This window comes from Micropterus salmoides, unplaced genomic scaffold, assembly GCF_014851395.1.
Source record: "Micropterus salmoides isolate LMB-PRFRI ecotype aquatic unplaced genomic scaffold, ASM1485139v1 Ms_hic_scaffold_1, whole genome shotgun sequence".
NCBI lineage: Eukaryota > Metazoa > Chordata > Actinopteri > Centrarchiformes > Centrarchidae > Micropterus > Micropterus salmoides.
Genome location: NW_024040040.1, coordinates 18,324,805 through 18,340,824, shown reverse-complemented (window position 1 = coordinate 18,340,824; position 16,020 = coordinate 18,324,805). Strand labels below are relative to the sequence as shown.

General features: G+C 38.7%; 1 protein-coding gene across 1 annotated transcript; it reads right to left on the bottom strand.

The window, feature by feature from the left end:
- Positions 1-1,913: 1,913 nt before the first annotated feature.
- Positions 1,914-14,873, bottom strand: acadl (acyl-CoA dehydrogenase long chain). The gene is made up of 11 exons (XM_038721438.1): positions 14,729-14,873; positions 12,955-13,122; positions 12,579-12,716; positions 12,327-12,491; positions 12,167-12,233; positions 4,163-4,327; positions 3,971-4,072; positions 3,131-3,244; positions 2,906-3,033; positions 2,715-2,801; positions 1,914-2,606 (listed from the first exon to the last, which is right to left on the bottom strand). Exons 1-11 carry the CDS (start codon positions 14,794-14,796, stop codon positions 2,513-2,515), a joined length of 1,296 nt encoding a protein of 431 aa, XP_038577366.1. The 5' UTR covers positions 14,797-14,873; the 3' UTR covers positions 1,914-2,512.
- Positions 14,874-16,020: the final 1,147 nt, after the last annotated feature.

Here is a 16,020-nt window from a genome sequence, read left to right as displayed (position 1 = left end):
TACTACTCAGATGACTACTGTTAAAATAATCTTACACCCATTCGTGTTCAGTTCACTGCCTTTTTCTTCGGAGGTTAGTCTGCTCTCCTGTGCTGCAGCGAATCGCCGGGAGCTGCGCCGGTTTCAGCACCATACAGGCGTGGACCAGAACAAAAGGTGCAGGCTGCAGCAGCAGCAGCAGCAAGAGAGAGGCGCACCGGGACGCAGCAAGACAGCGACAGATCCCGCAAATAAAACGCAATGTAACCCATTAGTACCACATGTACAAACCCGGAATACTTAATTAAAAAAAAAAATCTTCAGTGAAGAGAGACCAAGAGACAAACTCACTCGCGAGTAACTAACTCATTTCATATCTCTAAATTCATACATAACTGCACATCACACCATGACGCGCTCACACACAAACAGCTGAGGATTAGTGGACAGCAGTGACAACATAATACACTACACTATGACTTTTTTAAAGAAACTTTCACAGCTGCCATTGTTGTATCAAAATAGTCGAGACTCTACATTAATGCTGGTTTGAGAAACCATAAAGCATTTCCCATTGAATGATAAACAAAGAGCTTCATCTCTTACCTGGAGGTTTAGGCTGCTGAGCGGCACTAATACCCTTGTGTGTGAAGAGGGCTGTAGTGACAATGAGCGCTATATGGGGCCCTCTGTTCCCTCCCACCGCAAATTAAGCTACCGTAAGTGCAGCAGTGTTGGCGCAACGGGATTGTACGAGAGGCAATCCCTCCCTGTGATTATATGATTCATTTGTGACATTTAAGGAGTGCAAATGTGCAACAAACGCATGCAAAAACACTTTGTCACAGACATAGGCTGACATGAAGTCAGGCGGAACACCCAGCAGGTGTGGAGTGCAAAGTGAAATGTCGAGTCGCTGTTACAAGAGCTTCTGCAGCTCAGCACCCCATATGAGCTGCTCTGCTAAAGGGGGGGGGGGGGGGGAGCACACTGTCCGCAGTGGAAATGAGTGCAGAGCTGAAGCACCGGGGTGTGGCTGTTGCTGAGGAAAAAGATGGAGAAGGGGGGAGGAAAAGAGGGAAGGAAGAGATAACGAAGATGCGATGCCAAGGCGAGAGTGGGAAGGAGGGGCGGAAAGGAAGGAGAAGAGGAAAATGAGGAAGGGGGAGGGATGGGGGAGCGGTAGAAGAAGCATCAGTGTGCAGTAGCTGCACTTCTGCCCCCCCCGCCCCATGACCCCCTCCCTCCCAGGTGAGGTATGGCGTCCCTCAGCTGGCAGTGATGTGGGTTTTGGGGGGAATGAGAGAGTCGGACTAGCATGCTGCACATTTACAGGCACCTGATCCACCAGGAAGCACAGACATGGTAATGCAATGGATATAATAGTAATAATACATTCAAGACATTGCTAATAATTTCTAAAACGCAAATAGACAGATTTTTGCATGTGCTAAAAAAATCTATAGAAGGTAAATTAAAAGAAAATGTGGTCCCCAACTTGTGAGAGATAAGCTTGAAACTTCGTAAAGGTGCTTTAAATCATCCAGTCACATTCAACAGTCTGCTTTTGCCTGCTGCATGTGCCGCAATGGAATTAAACTGAAGCCTTGTCATTTCTCATTTCTTTACAAGCTTTATACGTGCATTTAATGCCACCTATTGACAGAAATAAGACGATGCACAGGAGATGCTGATGAACTTTGGGATCAATTTAATGATACATCATTAACAATTCATCCCTAAGCTTTTCCATTAGCCTCAACTCAAGTCACACCTTGACAAACTCCTAAAATCTTAACTAGGGCTGGACAATAAAATAATAATTATCGTGATATAATCTTTTAAAAATAATATAACGTGTTCAATAAATGTTTGATTTTATTGAATCATACACGAATTAGGAATATAAAAAAGAGAAGACGTAAATGGCAGAATCTAATTCTTTACATTGTTTTTTTAATATTCATATCCTTGTGAGGGTCCTCATAAGTACAGAGAGCAATAGCAAAAATGTACACACACTTCGACCAATATGAACTTTGAAAGCATGGCACAATCTACTATGTAAAGACATTAAGAATCAAGTCAAAACATTTAATATGACATAAATAAACCAATATGTAATATGTCTCAGACGTTCTCGATGCTGTGCTAAAACAACACACTGCTTAAATTCTTGATCAAGGCTGTGGGTTCTAAACAACACTGGCTAATAAAACATACTGTAGAATGTATTTATTTCATCAAGTGGATAGCCACGGTAGCAAATTTTCAGTGTTGACATAAAGGCATGTTTATCTGAAAAATTATTTAACTACATTTACAAAAATGCAATGCAATTTTTATCTGGAATCTATTATTTTTAAATGCACTATACACTATATACACAAATAACACTACAGTGAGCAGTAAAGTGACAGAAACCGTCGAGCCATTATTGCTCTTTCAAATTTACATGTTAACATCTAAAATCAACCCTGTAAACCTACGGCATTAACAATCACTGATAAAGAAAAGACAACCTGGACATTTCTTACTTCTGGCCTACAATTGTACGAGCAATGAGCTCTTTCATGATCTCATTGGTGCCTCCATAGATGGGCTGAATACGGGCATCCACAAACGCCCTGGAAAGACAGAGAGACAAGTTCAGCAACTTGTTGATATAAACAATCTGGTATTCCTCCCAAAGTTTAGACCCAGCCTCTCTGTTACACAACTTAAGTGCCACTTACCTGCCAATGGGGTATTCCCACATGTAGCCCCAGCCTCCATGGAGCTGCAGGCACTGAGTGGCCACCTTGTTCTGGAGGTCAGACGACCTGGAGAAAAGACAAAGTACATCAGCAAATGGCAGCAATGTGGCCTTTTTTTTTTAGATTAAGAGCTGTTTAGAAGCAGGTAAATACAAAGAAACACTTCCCACCAGAACTTGGCCATGGAAGCAGTGGAGGCATCCAGGCGTTTCTCAGCGTGGAGCTGAAGGCAGTTATCTATGAAGGCTCGGCCCACACAGATCTCAGTCTTCAGCTCTGCAAGCTTGTGCTGCACAGTCTGTGGAGGTACATTAGATGCAATTATATTTGTTCTCCTAAAAGAGAGCATAAAATGCTAAGCATTTCCATTAGGCAATGACATCAGTTTCTCAGACCTGTAGGTGAGAGATAGTCTTGCCGAAAGCCTTCCTCTGTAACACATAGTTCCTGGTTTCCTCAAACATGAACTCACAGGCTGCTATGGCCATGGCAGCAATCACGAGACGCTCCTATTCCAAAGAATGATATGATGATTTATCATCAAATTAACCAAACCAAAACAATTATTTGCTAAGTCAAACAACACCTTGAACTTGTTTCAGCGTGTGGAAGTACTTTGTTCTGTTACATAGGTACTTCCACACGCTGAAACAAGTTCATGCAAAGAAAGATCAGAAAAGCAAAACACAAAAATATTTTAAATGTCATAATATGTTGCATCTAGGAGGGGGAAAATATTGATAGTGCAACATGAAAAAAAGTTCATATTAATAGATTTTTCTTGTCTTACTTCTATTTTTGGGGTAATTACGCTCGAGGTTTTGGAACAGTTCCCATAATTTGGAGGCTTTGGGGATGTACACAGAAAATATAATTTTGCCATGGAGTCAGTTAGTTACCTGCAGGCTACAACCTGAGCCCCATTTTTTTAAGCCAAACTGGCATCTTTAAAAGTAAGCTGAATTACCTATTAACAGTTCCTTTTCACAGTGTACCCAGGGATATACAGACTATCACTGGATTTCTTTTATAATAAAGAAACCTTCAAAATGTGAAGATTCTCAGGGAAGTTCTGTTGTAATGTGGAGCCTCTTTCTTTTCTGCACTTTCTAAGCAGATTTATGAATGTTTATTCACACTGAACCTAAAACTGAAAACCTCTGTAAATAAAAGTTAGGGGACGTCAAATAACTCCTAAGCCACTGATTTCAATGTATTTGTCATGTTCCCTTCACCTGAGGCAGTTCATTCATCAGGTAGTAGAAACCCTTGTTGACTTCCCCTAGGAGGGCATCAGCTGGTAGCCGCACATCCTCAAAAAACAGCTCAGCTGTGTCCTTTGAAAGAAGGAGAAACAAATAGTGAGACAACCAGCCTCTAGCGGGATTGATGGAACTTCATCTTCCCAAGCCACTGAGCTCTGGTACCTGGGCCTTCAGACCGATCTTCTCCAACTTGCGCCCTTTCTGGAAGCCCTTCATGCCGTCCTCCACCAGGAACAGACTGATGCCATGTGCTGCCGTCTTCGCTTTGCGGTTTGTCACGGCCACTACCACCACCAGGTCAGCCATCCAGCCGTTTGAAATGAAGACCTGGAGAGGCGAGATGGAAAACAGGTCAAGCTCATGTTGAGATGCAATGAAATGTCCATTTCTTTTATGTATGATCTTTTAATATTATTATTATTAGTCCTCTCCTCTCTAGGGGCCTCATGTATAAAAGACTGCACAGATTTCATCCTGAAATTTGAAAAGTATGTACACACAGAAATATCCACATACAAAACCAGGCGTACACCAGGTCCAGCGCACCTTTCCTTTGTACATCCCAATCAACGCACCTTGGCTCCTCCCATACATTACTATGCAAATGACCAGAAATACACCAGCGTCAACCGTGGCCAATCCTGCTGCAAAACGTGAAAAAGAGAAATTTCACTCAGTGCCAGATCAAGTTGCTGGTCACTGAAGTATAGAAGAGAAGAAATATTTCATTTGATGGTTTTAATTCTTTCAGCAACCAATCAGCAACAAACGCAAAACGACGGAGTGCCTTAGTGTTACAATAACAGTCAATCTAGCTGACTCAGAGACTCATAATGGCTGAAATAAAGAAAACATGGTCTGACGTGTCCAAAAAGACAGGAAAACAGTTTTTCTAATACAGAAATCTAGGTGTTTGTAGAAAGCACAGATTGTGAACAAGCTGCATTAAACAAACAAAAGAAAATTCTGAGAGTTGTTTAGAATGATATTTTTCTAAAGAAAGACATTAGGTAGAAAGGTAAACCATATATACTGTTGATCACATCAGACACACACCTGTCTGCTCCCGCTGCCAGAAACAGTGGTTATAGCCTACATGTATTTGTACCGGGATGGCACGGTTACGCCAGGTCGGTCTGTCTAATGCTGGACCCAGTTTAGCACACAGATCCAAGAGCATGACTCTAGGGAATCTAAAGGGCAATATTAGCCAGTGATCATGGGCTAGGAAATCTTCATGGACACTCTTAATCCTTCCACTCGTGTTTTCCTCTGCAGTGCCATTGCGCAGCCATGCAGCATTACGCAGAATGTCACGCAGTATTTATGTTTACAGCAGTTATACAGAGTACTAAACACCTTGCCAAAATGATCTCTTCAGTCAGTGATCTCCCCCACCCTGGGATATCATTTGAAGATGGAGGTTTGACAGGTGACCCATTTTTTATGTCGGTTTTGTTATGTTTGGCCTGCATCATCATGAGGACTGATGGTGAGGATGGAGAGTAGAGATTGTGTGAGAGCTGTCCCTGGCTTTATTTCCAGACATTTTTAATTTACACAGTCCATATGTGTAGGTGGTGAAGATGTGCTGGTGAGTCGAGGTAAGAAGGCAGATCTGTTTGTGCGCCATCGCGGCTTCTCAGTGCGCTCTGTACACCTGACAGCACAGTCTTGTTCACTGCACCGATTTTATACAGGAAAAATTACTGAGCTGTCTTCTGCAATTCTTACGTAACCTTTTTGTGGGTAGGCAGCGTTTACACACAAGGCCCCTGGAATATTCAGTCAAGACTGAGAGAGGATCTCTGTTCCCCAAAACATCCTTTAACATTTATTTATTTATTTATTTATTTTGTCCATGCCGTTTTACAACATTTTGTTTGGCTTTTTTTTCAGACCAACCATAAACACACACATTTCCATGAATGGAAAAAAAAGGAACTGGAAGAAGAAAAATCTTGTAGTACCGGTTGCTTTTTGTGCACATCAAAAGAAAGAGAAAAACAGCTGCTTTATGAATGGATAAACCCCAATCACCGAACATTTCAGTAATACCTATCTTTACACTTAATTATCATCATTTTAAAATCTTTTTTTTTTCTACCTTTTTAAACGTGTTTATCATGATTTTTCTTGTAACATTCCTGTATGTTTTTCTTAGACAAATTCTTAAATTTACAAACACTTTTGCAGCACTTCAGTTCATAGTCCAAGGTGCTCCACAATTTAACTCCGTAAATAGACAAACACATCTTTTTTTGTGTAGTACGTGTGAAAAGAGTTTTAAAATAATATTGCCTTCTATGGCCATCTTCCTCTGATACAAGAGTGAATAAATGTTGTAAAACCATAGGCAGAACTCTCTGCTTTATTTTCCACATAAAAATCAAAATCTTTGAATTTTAGAAGTCCAGAATTTACAAATAAACTATTGCCTGCCTGTCTTGTTGATGATCCTTAATGCTTTTTTCTGTAACAAAAACAGAGGTTTTGTGTTACTAGGGTATGCATTACCCCAGACTTATTAGTAATCTCTTAAGGATTAGGACAACTGCACCAACTCCAGCACCTAGAACAAACACATTTAAAATGGCTCTCTTCAATGTGAGATCTCTCTCAAGTAAGACTTTTATCTTAAATGATTTTATCTTATCTGAAAATCTAGATTTTATGTTTTTAACTGAATCCTGGTTGCAAATGAATGACTATAGCCAGCTAGCTGAACTGTGTCCGCCTCAATATGATTGTTTTAGTCAACCGAGGGTCAGTGGTCATGGTGGTGGGCTAGTGAGCGTGTATAGGAAAAATTAAAAATGTCATCAAGTACGCTGTGATGAATTTAACTCCTTTGAAGTTCTCACTCTTAAACTTGGAGGGCTGCAACCTATCATATTTGTTATAATTTATCGCCCCCCAAAACCGCCTGGAGGATTTTTATCAGAACTTCCAGATTTTTTATCTACTCTGCTTTTAAATTATGACAGAATTGTTCTTTGTGGCGATTTTAATATTCATGTTGATGACCCCACCAATGTTAATGCAACTGACTTTTTAAATATGGCCACTTCTTTTAACTTCAAACAACATGTCAAAGGGCAAACCCATAACCGTGGTCATACACTGGACTTGGTTTTTACCCTGGGTGTCAGCATTTCCTCTGTGGAATTAGTGGACATGACAATATCTGACCACAGATGTATTGTTTTTAGCTGCGATTTGCCTGTTACTCATGCCGCCTCACCAAGCTCTGTGTGTTCTCGCATCTTTAATGAACAAAGTGTTTCAAACTTTTGCGCATTCTTTCAGAGCCAAAGCCAACACCTGTCTGATTCCAACACCAACAATCTGGTCGATCACTTCAATCATATCTGCTTGTCGTCACTAAATATTACTGCTCCTCTAAAGGTTAGGCCTACATCTAAAGCTAGTAAGCAACCCTGGATAAATGACAGCATTCTCAGCCTCAAAAGGGAATGCAGGAAAGCAGAGCGCAGATGGAAAAAATCCAGTCTCCAAGTCCATTACCTTAGTCTGAAGGATTTATTAATTAACTACAATAACATGGTTAAGGATGCGAGAACACACTATTTTTCTGAACTCATTACTACACATAAACACAACCCCAGGTTTCTGTTTAAGACTGTGGATCAGCTGGTAAACCCAACCCCTCCTTGTGCCTCTGCTGGAAGTAATGATGACTGTGAATTGCTTTTATCTTATTTTACCAATAAGGTGGTGTCAATCAGAGCCTCCATTACCCCTGTGGCCTCTTACTCAGAGGTTCCTCACCAGCAACAAGAGAGTTTTAACCAGTTTTATCCCATCGACTTGTCTGAGCTTTTAAAAACAGTATCACAAATGAGAGTGTCCTCCAGCCCACTTGATGTAATACCTACAAAGTTTTTACTGAAAGTAATAGATTCTGTTGGGCTCCATTTGATCTCTGTTTTCAACAGCTCCCAATCTACTGGTTGTGTCCCTGATTATTTTAAAACGGCTTGCGTGAACCCACTTTTAAAGAAACCTGGTTTAGATCCCTCCCTCCCACATAATTTTAGACCAATTTCAAAACTGCCTTTTATTGCAAAGATTCTAGAAAGAACTGTGTCCAAACAGCTGCTCATTGTACTGGAAAATAACAAATTATTTGAAAAGTTTCAATCTGGTTTCAGGAAGTACCACAGCACTGAGACTGCCCTGCTTAAAGTCACCAATGACCTTTTAATGTCTGCTGATGAAGGCATGTGCTCAGTCCTGGTACTCCTGGACCTTAGCGCTGCTTTTGACACCATTGATCACAACATCATGTTAGACAGACTGAGGCACTGGGTGGGGATCTCTGGTACTGCCCTAGAATGGTTTTCATCCTACCTGTCAAATAGGAAGTTTTGCGTGTCTGTAAACAACTATGTCTCTTTGTTCTGTCCAGTTAAATATGGTGTGCCTCAGGGGTCGGTCTTAGGACCCATTTTGTTTTCCTTGTATCTGCTTCCCCTTGGACATATTATCCATAAACATGGCATTTCTTTTCATATTTATGCTGATGACACACAAATATACTTGCCCGTCAGATCCACAGACCCTGGAATGCTGAGTTCACTTAACAACTGCCTTTGTGAAGTTAAAAAATGGATGTCAAATAATTTCCTCCAACTGAACTCCGACAAAACAGAAATCCTGGTCATTGGGTCCCAGCAGATGGCAAATCAAATACTGCCATCTGCTGGTTCCCTAGTAAATCACATTAAGCCTGTGGCAAAGAACCTTGGTGTTTGGTTTGATAGTAATTTAAATTTCGAGCAGCACACCACAAAGCTTGTTCAATCATGTTTTTATCAACTTAGAAATATAGCAAAAATTCGATCTATGTTAACTTTTAAGGACACCAAGACCATTTTACACGCCTTCATCTCATCACGCCTGGATTATTGCAACAGCCTTTTCACCTGTTTAACCCAAAAATCTATTGATCGACTCCAGACTGTCCAGAACTCAGCTGCCAGGCTTTTAACCAGAACAAAGAAATATGACCACATTACTCCTATTTTAGCTTCATTACACTGGCTCCCAGTATGTTATAGAATTGACTTTAAAAGTCTATTGATTACTTTTAAAGCTCTTCATGGCCTCTCGCCTTGTTATATTTCTGAACTTTTAGTCCCATACACACCAGCACGTACCTTAAAAACCTCGGGCAGAGGTCTGCTATCTGTTCCAGAGTCTCGACTGAAAACTAAAGGGGACAGAGCGTTTGCTGTCAGGGCCCCGAGGCTCTGGAACAGCCTGCCCAAGGGAAATCAGGTCAGCTGAGTCAGTGAACTCTTTTAAGTCCCTTCTTAAAACATACTTTTATAGGAGAGCCTTTCCCGATCTTATTTGACTTTATTTTATCCCTTTTATTTTATTCTATTTTACTAATTTTATATTTATCTTAAACGTGTATTTTAGTCTTTTCAATGTTTTCATGCTTTTATCTTGTATTGTTTTTGTATTATTGTCTCTTGGGTATTATTGTCTTTACACTTGTTAAAGCACTTTGTAACTTGTTTTTGAAAAGTGCTCTACAAATAAAGATTATTATTATTATTATATGCAATGAAGAATAGTCTAAAACATCTTTAACTTTATACAAGACCCCAATACTTTTACAAACTTTACTCTTAATATAATCTATGTGAGCATTCCAATTCAATTTATCATCCAAAATAACACCTAAAAACTTTATCTCATTAACTCTATCAATATCAGTTCCTTCAACTGCTATTCTTACATTTTCATTCTTTTTACGATTACCAAAAATCATGTACTTTGTTTTCTCCCAATTTAAACAAAATTTGTTTTTATCAAACCATTTCTTAATTTTTACCATTTCTGAACTTACATTTTCTGTAATTTCTGACAGATTATTTCCAGAGTAAAAAATGTTAGTATCATTGGCAAACAACAAAAACTGTAATATTTTAGACACAGAGGTCATTAATGAACAAAATAAAAAGTAATGGGCCTAAAACGGACCCTTGTGGAACTCCACATATTATATCTTTTAACTCAGATTTTAGACCATTAATTTGAACAAACTGCTGTTGATTGTTGAGATAACTTTTAAGCCATTGATGAGCTGGACCCCTGATGCCATAGTTGTATGATTTTGACAATAGCAGACTGTGATTTATGGTGTCGAATGCGAGTTCAATTAATGCTAAAGCTGTTGATCTTTTTGCTCTAAAGCCATATTGTTTTTCAGTAATTAATTTATGTTTTTCTAAAAAAGCATTTAGTTTTTGAGCAAACCACTTTTCAAGGATTTTAGAGCAATGACACTGGTCTGTAGTTGTTGAAGTGATGTACATCTCCATTTTTAAAAAGTGGAACAACTTTAGCGACCTTCATCTTCTCAGGAAAGACACCCGAATGTATAGACAAATTACAAATAAAAGTCAGTGGTTTAATCATACAGTCAATGGTCCTTTTTACAATGGTCATGTCAAGTCCGTCACTATCAGTAGATGTTTTATTTTCACATTTGCTAACAATAGACAAAATTTTATTTTCCTGAACCTCACCCAGGAACATGGACTGCATTATTCTACTTTCCATTCTACAGGTAGCATTTTGACTTTGGTTAGATGTATCAATTGATTTGGCAATATTTTCCCCAATATTAATAAAAAATTAATTAAATTCATTGGCCACATCTATGCTATTATTCAACAGTTTCATTGTACACAAAATATTCAGGTAACTTTGTATGTTGTGAATTTGGTTTCATTATATTATTTAATATTTTCCATGTTGTTTTCATATTTCCTTTATTATCTTTCTATCCTTGTAATAATCCCTTTTAGTTTCTCTTAAAATTGTCTCAGTTTATTTTTGTATGCTTTGTATTTGGCCTCACAATTGGGTGTCCTATTTTTTTACAAAATCTTTATACAATCTATTTTTCTTTTTGCATGCTTTAATTAATCCTAATGTCATCCAAGGTTTATCACTTTTAGGGTGTTTCTTTGACAGCTTTAGTGGGCAGCATTTATCATAGCTAGATATATAAATGTTTAAAAAGGTTTCATATGCTGCATTCATATCAGTCATATAGACACCTGACCAGTTCTGTTGTGAGAGCTCACTCCTAAAGTAATTTATTGTTTTCTCAGTTCTCACTCTAAAGTATGAAGGCTGACGTGAACTCTTGTATATCTCAGGTTGCATGTCATATATGGTAAAAACAGGCAAGTGATCGCTTAAGTCATTTATCAGTAATCCACTTTGAACAATTTTTTGAACATCATTTGTGACAATATTATTAATTAATGTGGCACACGAGCTAGTGATTCTGCTAGGCTGTGTAATTAGAGAAAAAAGAGATCTTGTATACAATGCATCTAAGAAATCTGAAGTAAACTTACATTTAGATTGATTGAGAAAATCAATATTGAAATCACCACTTATTAAGAATGTTTTGTGGTTATTCTGTGTATCAAGTAATTGTTCAAATTTGTCCTGGAAAATGTCTATTTTGGATCCTTGAGCTCTGTAAATGCAAGCAGCAATCACATTCCTGTTTTTTCCCATGTCGATTTCAACAGCTACACATTCAAAGATTCCCTCGATTGCAATAGACATTTTTTCAACAAGTTTGCATTTCAAATGACTATCGACATACAACGCCACACCTCCTCCTCTTTTTTTCTTAGAAAAACATAGAAACCTAGACTGTGTAAATGATAATGCATCCCTTTGCTCGGGGCCAGACGCCCGAAGCTGAATTTTAGTACCTCTGTTTATTCTCTTTTGTTAATAAATTCTTCAAAGACAACGGTTGGTTGTTACTCAATTATTTGCTTAATCCCTCACAAGCAAGATACAATTTCCACGACACATAACAAACAAGGGGATTTAAAAACTTTTTTAAAAAAAGGGGGAAAAAAGTAGGGGATAAAAACAGGCAGGCATTAAAACAAATTTAAGAGTAGCAAGACTTAAAGGACGCCCATGACCTCCTACTGTCTACCAGAGTTGTTGTAGGTAAGAGGAAATGTCCACTGAATTTATGCTAGCAGCAGGCTCGTCTTTTTTAGTTTGTTTTCCGGACTTAGATGCCATTACGATTGGTCGAGTTTATGATCAACAGATTAAGGGTCTGTGTAAAAAGGAAAAAAGTACCTTGTTGCCATTGAGGATCCAGTCGCTGCCATCCCTCTTGGCGTACGTCATCACGCCTTGAAGATCACTGAAAGGATAAAGGTGACGGTTCATCAAAGCTACACTACGTTAGCGGCATGCACGTTGATTATTTGATATTAATCTACACTTGAGTCCTGACCTGCCTGCTCCCTGCTCTGTCATGGCAATGGCGCTGATGCATTTCCCAGCAGTCATCTTGGGGATGAAGCGTTCAATCTGTTCCTTGCTACCATAGTTGCTGATGTAGGGCATAATAATGTCGGAGTGCAAGGAGAAACCCGGGCCTGTGCAGTTGGAATACGCTCTGGAGGACAAAAACAGATCTCAAAAAAAAGTTAGTGTTTCATCTCAGATATGATTAATTGTGTTTTTAATTTGGAGGACAACTCACTGCTCCTCCCACATGACAGCAACAGAAAACAGATCTCCTCCGATGCCACCATGCTCCTCTGGTATCATTAGTCCCAGCAGGCCTTGCTCACCAGCCTTCTCCCACACCTCCCTGCTCACCTGACCCGCCTTCTCCCATCTAGAATGAGGAAAAAAGGATCATAGTGAGGCGGGGAAAGACTAAAAATGAAGGTTTAGTTATAAATATATTTGTGTCATTGTGTCTCTTTGTGGTTGTTTTGTGTGTCTGCGTTTGTCTGAGTAACTTTGCCACAAAAAAACAAAACATTCACTTCAAACACAGGCTCTGGCCAAGGGGCCCCCTGACCCCCGGGCCCAGTAGTCCTGTTCAGAAATCAAACCATGCTTCCACCTACTCTTTGTGATATGGAATCACTTCCTCCTGAAAGAAGCGCCGGGCACTTTGTCTGAAGAGATCATGGTCCTCGTTGAAGATCCGGCGGGTCCCAATGTCCATAAGGGTCTTGGCGCTGGAGGTCTCTGAACGGATCGGGGGGACAGGCTTAACCACACTGTGCTGCAGCCTAGGAGGAATTACAGAAATTCAAAATTACACTTTTCTTGAAAGCCAGCAAGTTGTTGATTTGCCCACCCATGACGAATAAATTCACATTGGTAAAGCAGCAGGAGAAATTGGGAAATGTGATATTAATTTTAAGAAGCAGTAGGATTGAAACTAATGATTATTTTCATTATTATTTATTCACATATGTGTCAATTATTTTCATTGATTATAAAATATTATACTAAAAATGAAAAAAGTTAATTATAGCTTCATAAAGCCCAGCGTAAAGTCATCATGTGTCTTCTTTTGTGCAACCAACAGTTAAAAACCTAAAGAAATTCCATTTATATTCACGTAAGAGAAAAAAAGCAGCAGGTCCTCACAGTTCCAGTCTGGAAATTGTTTCTGCTCTAGATGTATAGGCCAGCAATTTGATTATTTTACACAACTACAACTGATTAATAAGTTGATGGTTAAAATATCCTGCAACTTTGAGAAGTTAAAGAGAATACATTTAAATATAGTTATTTAAAAATAGCTAAAGCAAAGATGTTCACATTGAATACTACTACACAATTTGAGAAACTGTCATACTTTAACTTTTTTGAACACAATTTGCAGCTTCTGATTCAGTAGTTAAGGGGATTCTGTTATGGGAAACTGAGGAAGCTGAGCGAGCGATCCTCAGTTTTTTGCACCCCTTACTGCTGTGAAAGAGAGACATTTTAGTAAAACTTAAACATTATGCGAAACCCACTTTCAAATTTGTATAACCTTTATCGTAATTTGTGAAAATCTGAGAAAAAGGGGAGATTTCTCTACTTCCCCCCCCCCCTCACATCAGACCAGGTTCAGATCAAAAACCACTGTATATAAACATCTGCATAAGAGAAAAGGATCAACATTAATAGCCAATGGTAACTTACATGGTGATCAGCCTCCTTTACCTGTCATGGTTGTTTTCTTGTTTGTTTTTGTATTGTAGAAAACACTTAATGGCTTATTTCCACAACCCGAAACATAAAACGGTGTTTAAACAGTATTAGATTACAAGAAAAGCCAAAAGAAAACAGGTAATTGTGAAGAAGAAGATATGAAAGGAAGCATTGAGGCACCTTTCCTTAGCTTTTAGAGAATTCGAACAGCTCTTATCATTGGCTGCCACTGAATTACTTCCGATTCACCCCGCTCTCCACTTGTCCACAGACAGGTCACGTTGTTTTTACAAAACCAATAGATCTGGAGATTTTACGAATTTGAAAGTGGATTTCAGTCAGCTTTAAGGCTTTGCCTAAAATGTCACAACAGTAAGTTTCCCAAGGTTTCCCCTTAAGACAATTAATTTAACGTTACACATTGTTTGGATTTTCAAATTCGACCTTTATCTGTTTTAAAAGGGCAGTGTGTCGAGGGTTGTTGCGACCCAAGTCTACAGCTGCACGTCGATTCCAGTCAACAAAATATATTATCAGAGTAGTCTAGTCTACAACTAATTCATTAAACAATGTGTTGGAATTTCGGCCTGTACAGATAACTCTCGTAGCTACTGAAACATTTGTTCATCTTAAAAGAAACAGGCTCTTACTTGAAAAATACACAAAAAAATTATTAAAGCTGTGTTTCACCTTGCAGGAACCGCAGAGAGTCCTTGCCCGGAAACATTTCTCAGCCCCAAAAGACAAGTTCTGATCATTTTTATAAACTACGGTCACAAACTAACATGGGAAAGACCCAAGCAAACAAGATAAAGGTCGTCTGAGTGAGATTCACTTTATAGCCAGTCAGTGGCTCCTCCTACAGGGTTGCTGCAACAGTTAGGCTACTTAAACCATAAACATTTGCTCTGTGTTGCAAAGTAAATACCTGCAAGCAGGCCTACTTTTTCTTGGTTTTAGTTCTGTTTGTTGACACTATATTTCATTTAGGCTACATGTAATTTAGTTCAAATGAAATTAAAATGTGACTTTGAAGGGAAATCTTTGCATAAAGCAACAATACCACACTGTGAAAAATACTCTATACACGTAAAAGTATGTAAGGATTATGATCAGCAAAATGTACTTAAGGTAAGTTCTCATTATGCAGTAAAATGTTTCCTGTCAATGTTTTACTATTGTATTTATTATATTACAGCTGCATTAATGCGTATGTTGCATATTACTGCTATAGATGTTTATGGTTGATTTCATTTGAACTACTTTATATCCTGTTGGGTCTTTAATCTACAGCAATGCATCATATTCTGTAAGATCATCATATGTTTGTAACGTCGCTGTCCTGCTGCAACGTATCTCTAAAAATTCAACTTTCCGTGAGATCAGAAAAACAGCTCTGTGTTCTGTTTTGTGATGATGCGTTTTGCAGCTGATCCAAGGGGGGAGTGTGTAGGATAATGTTCTCAATCCATTAATAAATACTTACATTTTCAGTTTATCAGCATAATTCAAATAAAAAAAAATCTCCAAATTCGGAGAGATACGTGGTTTTCACTGGACAGGAAGGGTATGAAAAATGTAGACCTAATCTGAGAAGCGAGACTAGTAACTACAGCCGTCCTACAAATGCAGTGAGTCTGAGGTGTACTGAGAAGTACAAGTAGCCTACCTCAGATTTGTACTTCATTACAGTACTTACAAGTAAATATACTTAGTTAAATTCAACCACTGTATAAAGTATTCCCACTCTAGAGGAAGGTTTTGTTCGCGACAGCAGCAGCAGAGTGAGACCTCTTTCTCTTATTCTTTTAGGGCAAACGTCTTCCTCTACTAAACCCTGTAAAGGTAATCTGCTTTACTCTGACCCCTATTGGTAGGAAGACAGTTGTTGCGGAAATGACGTGTTGTGTTAACAGAAATTATTTCTGCAGAAAGTAAAACATATGTGATTTTTCTTCTGTTCTTTTTTTCCCATAAAAATA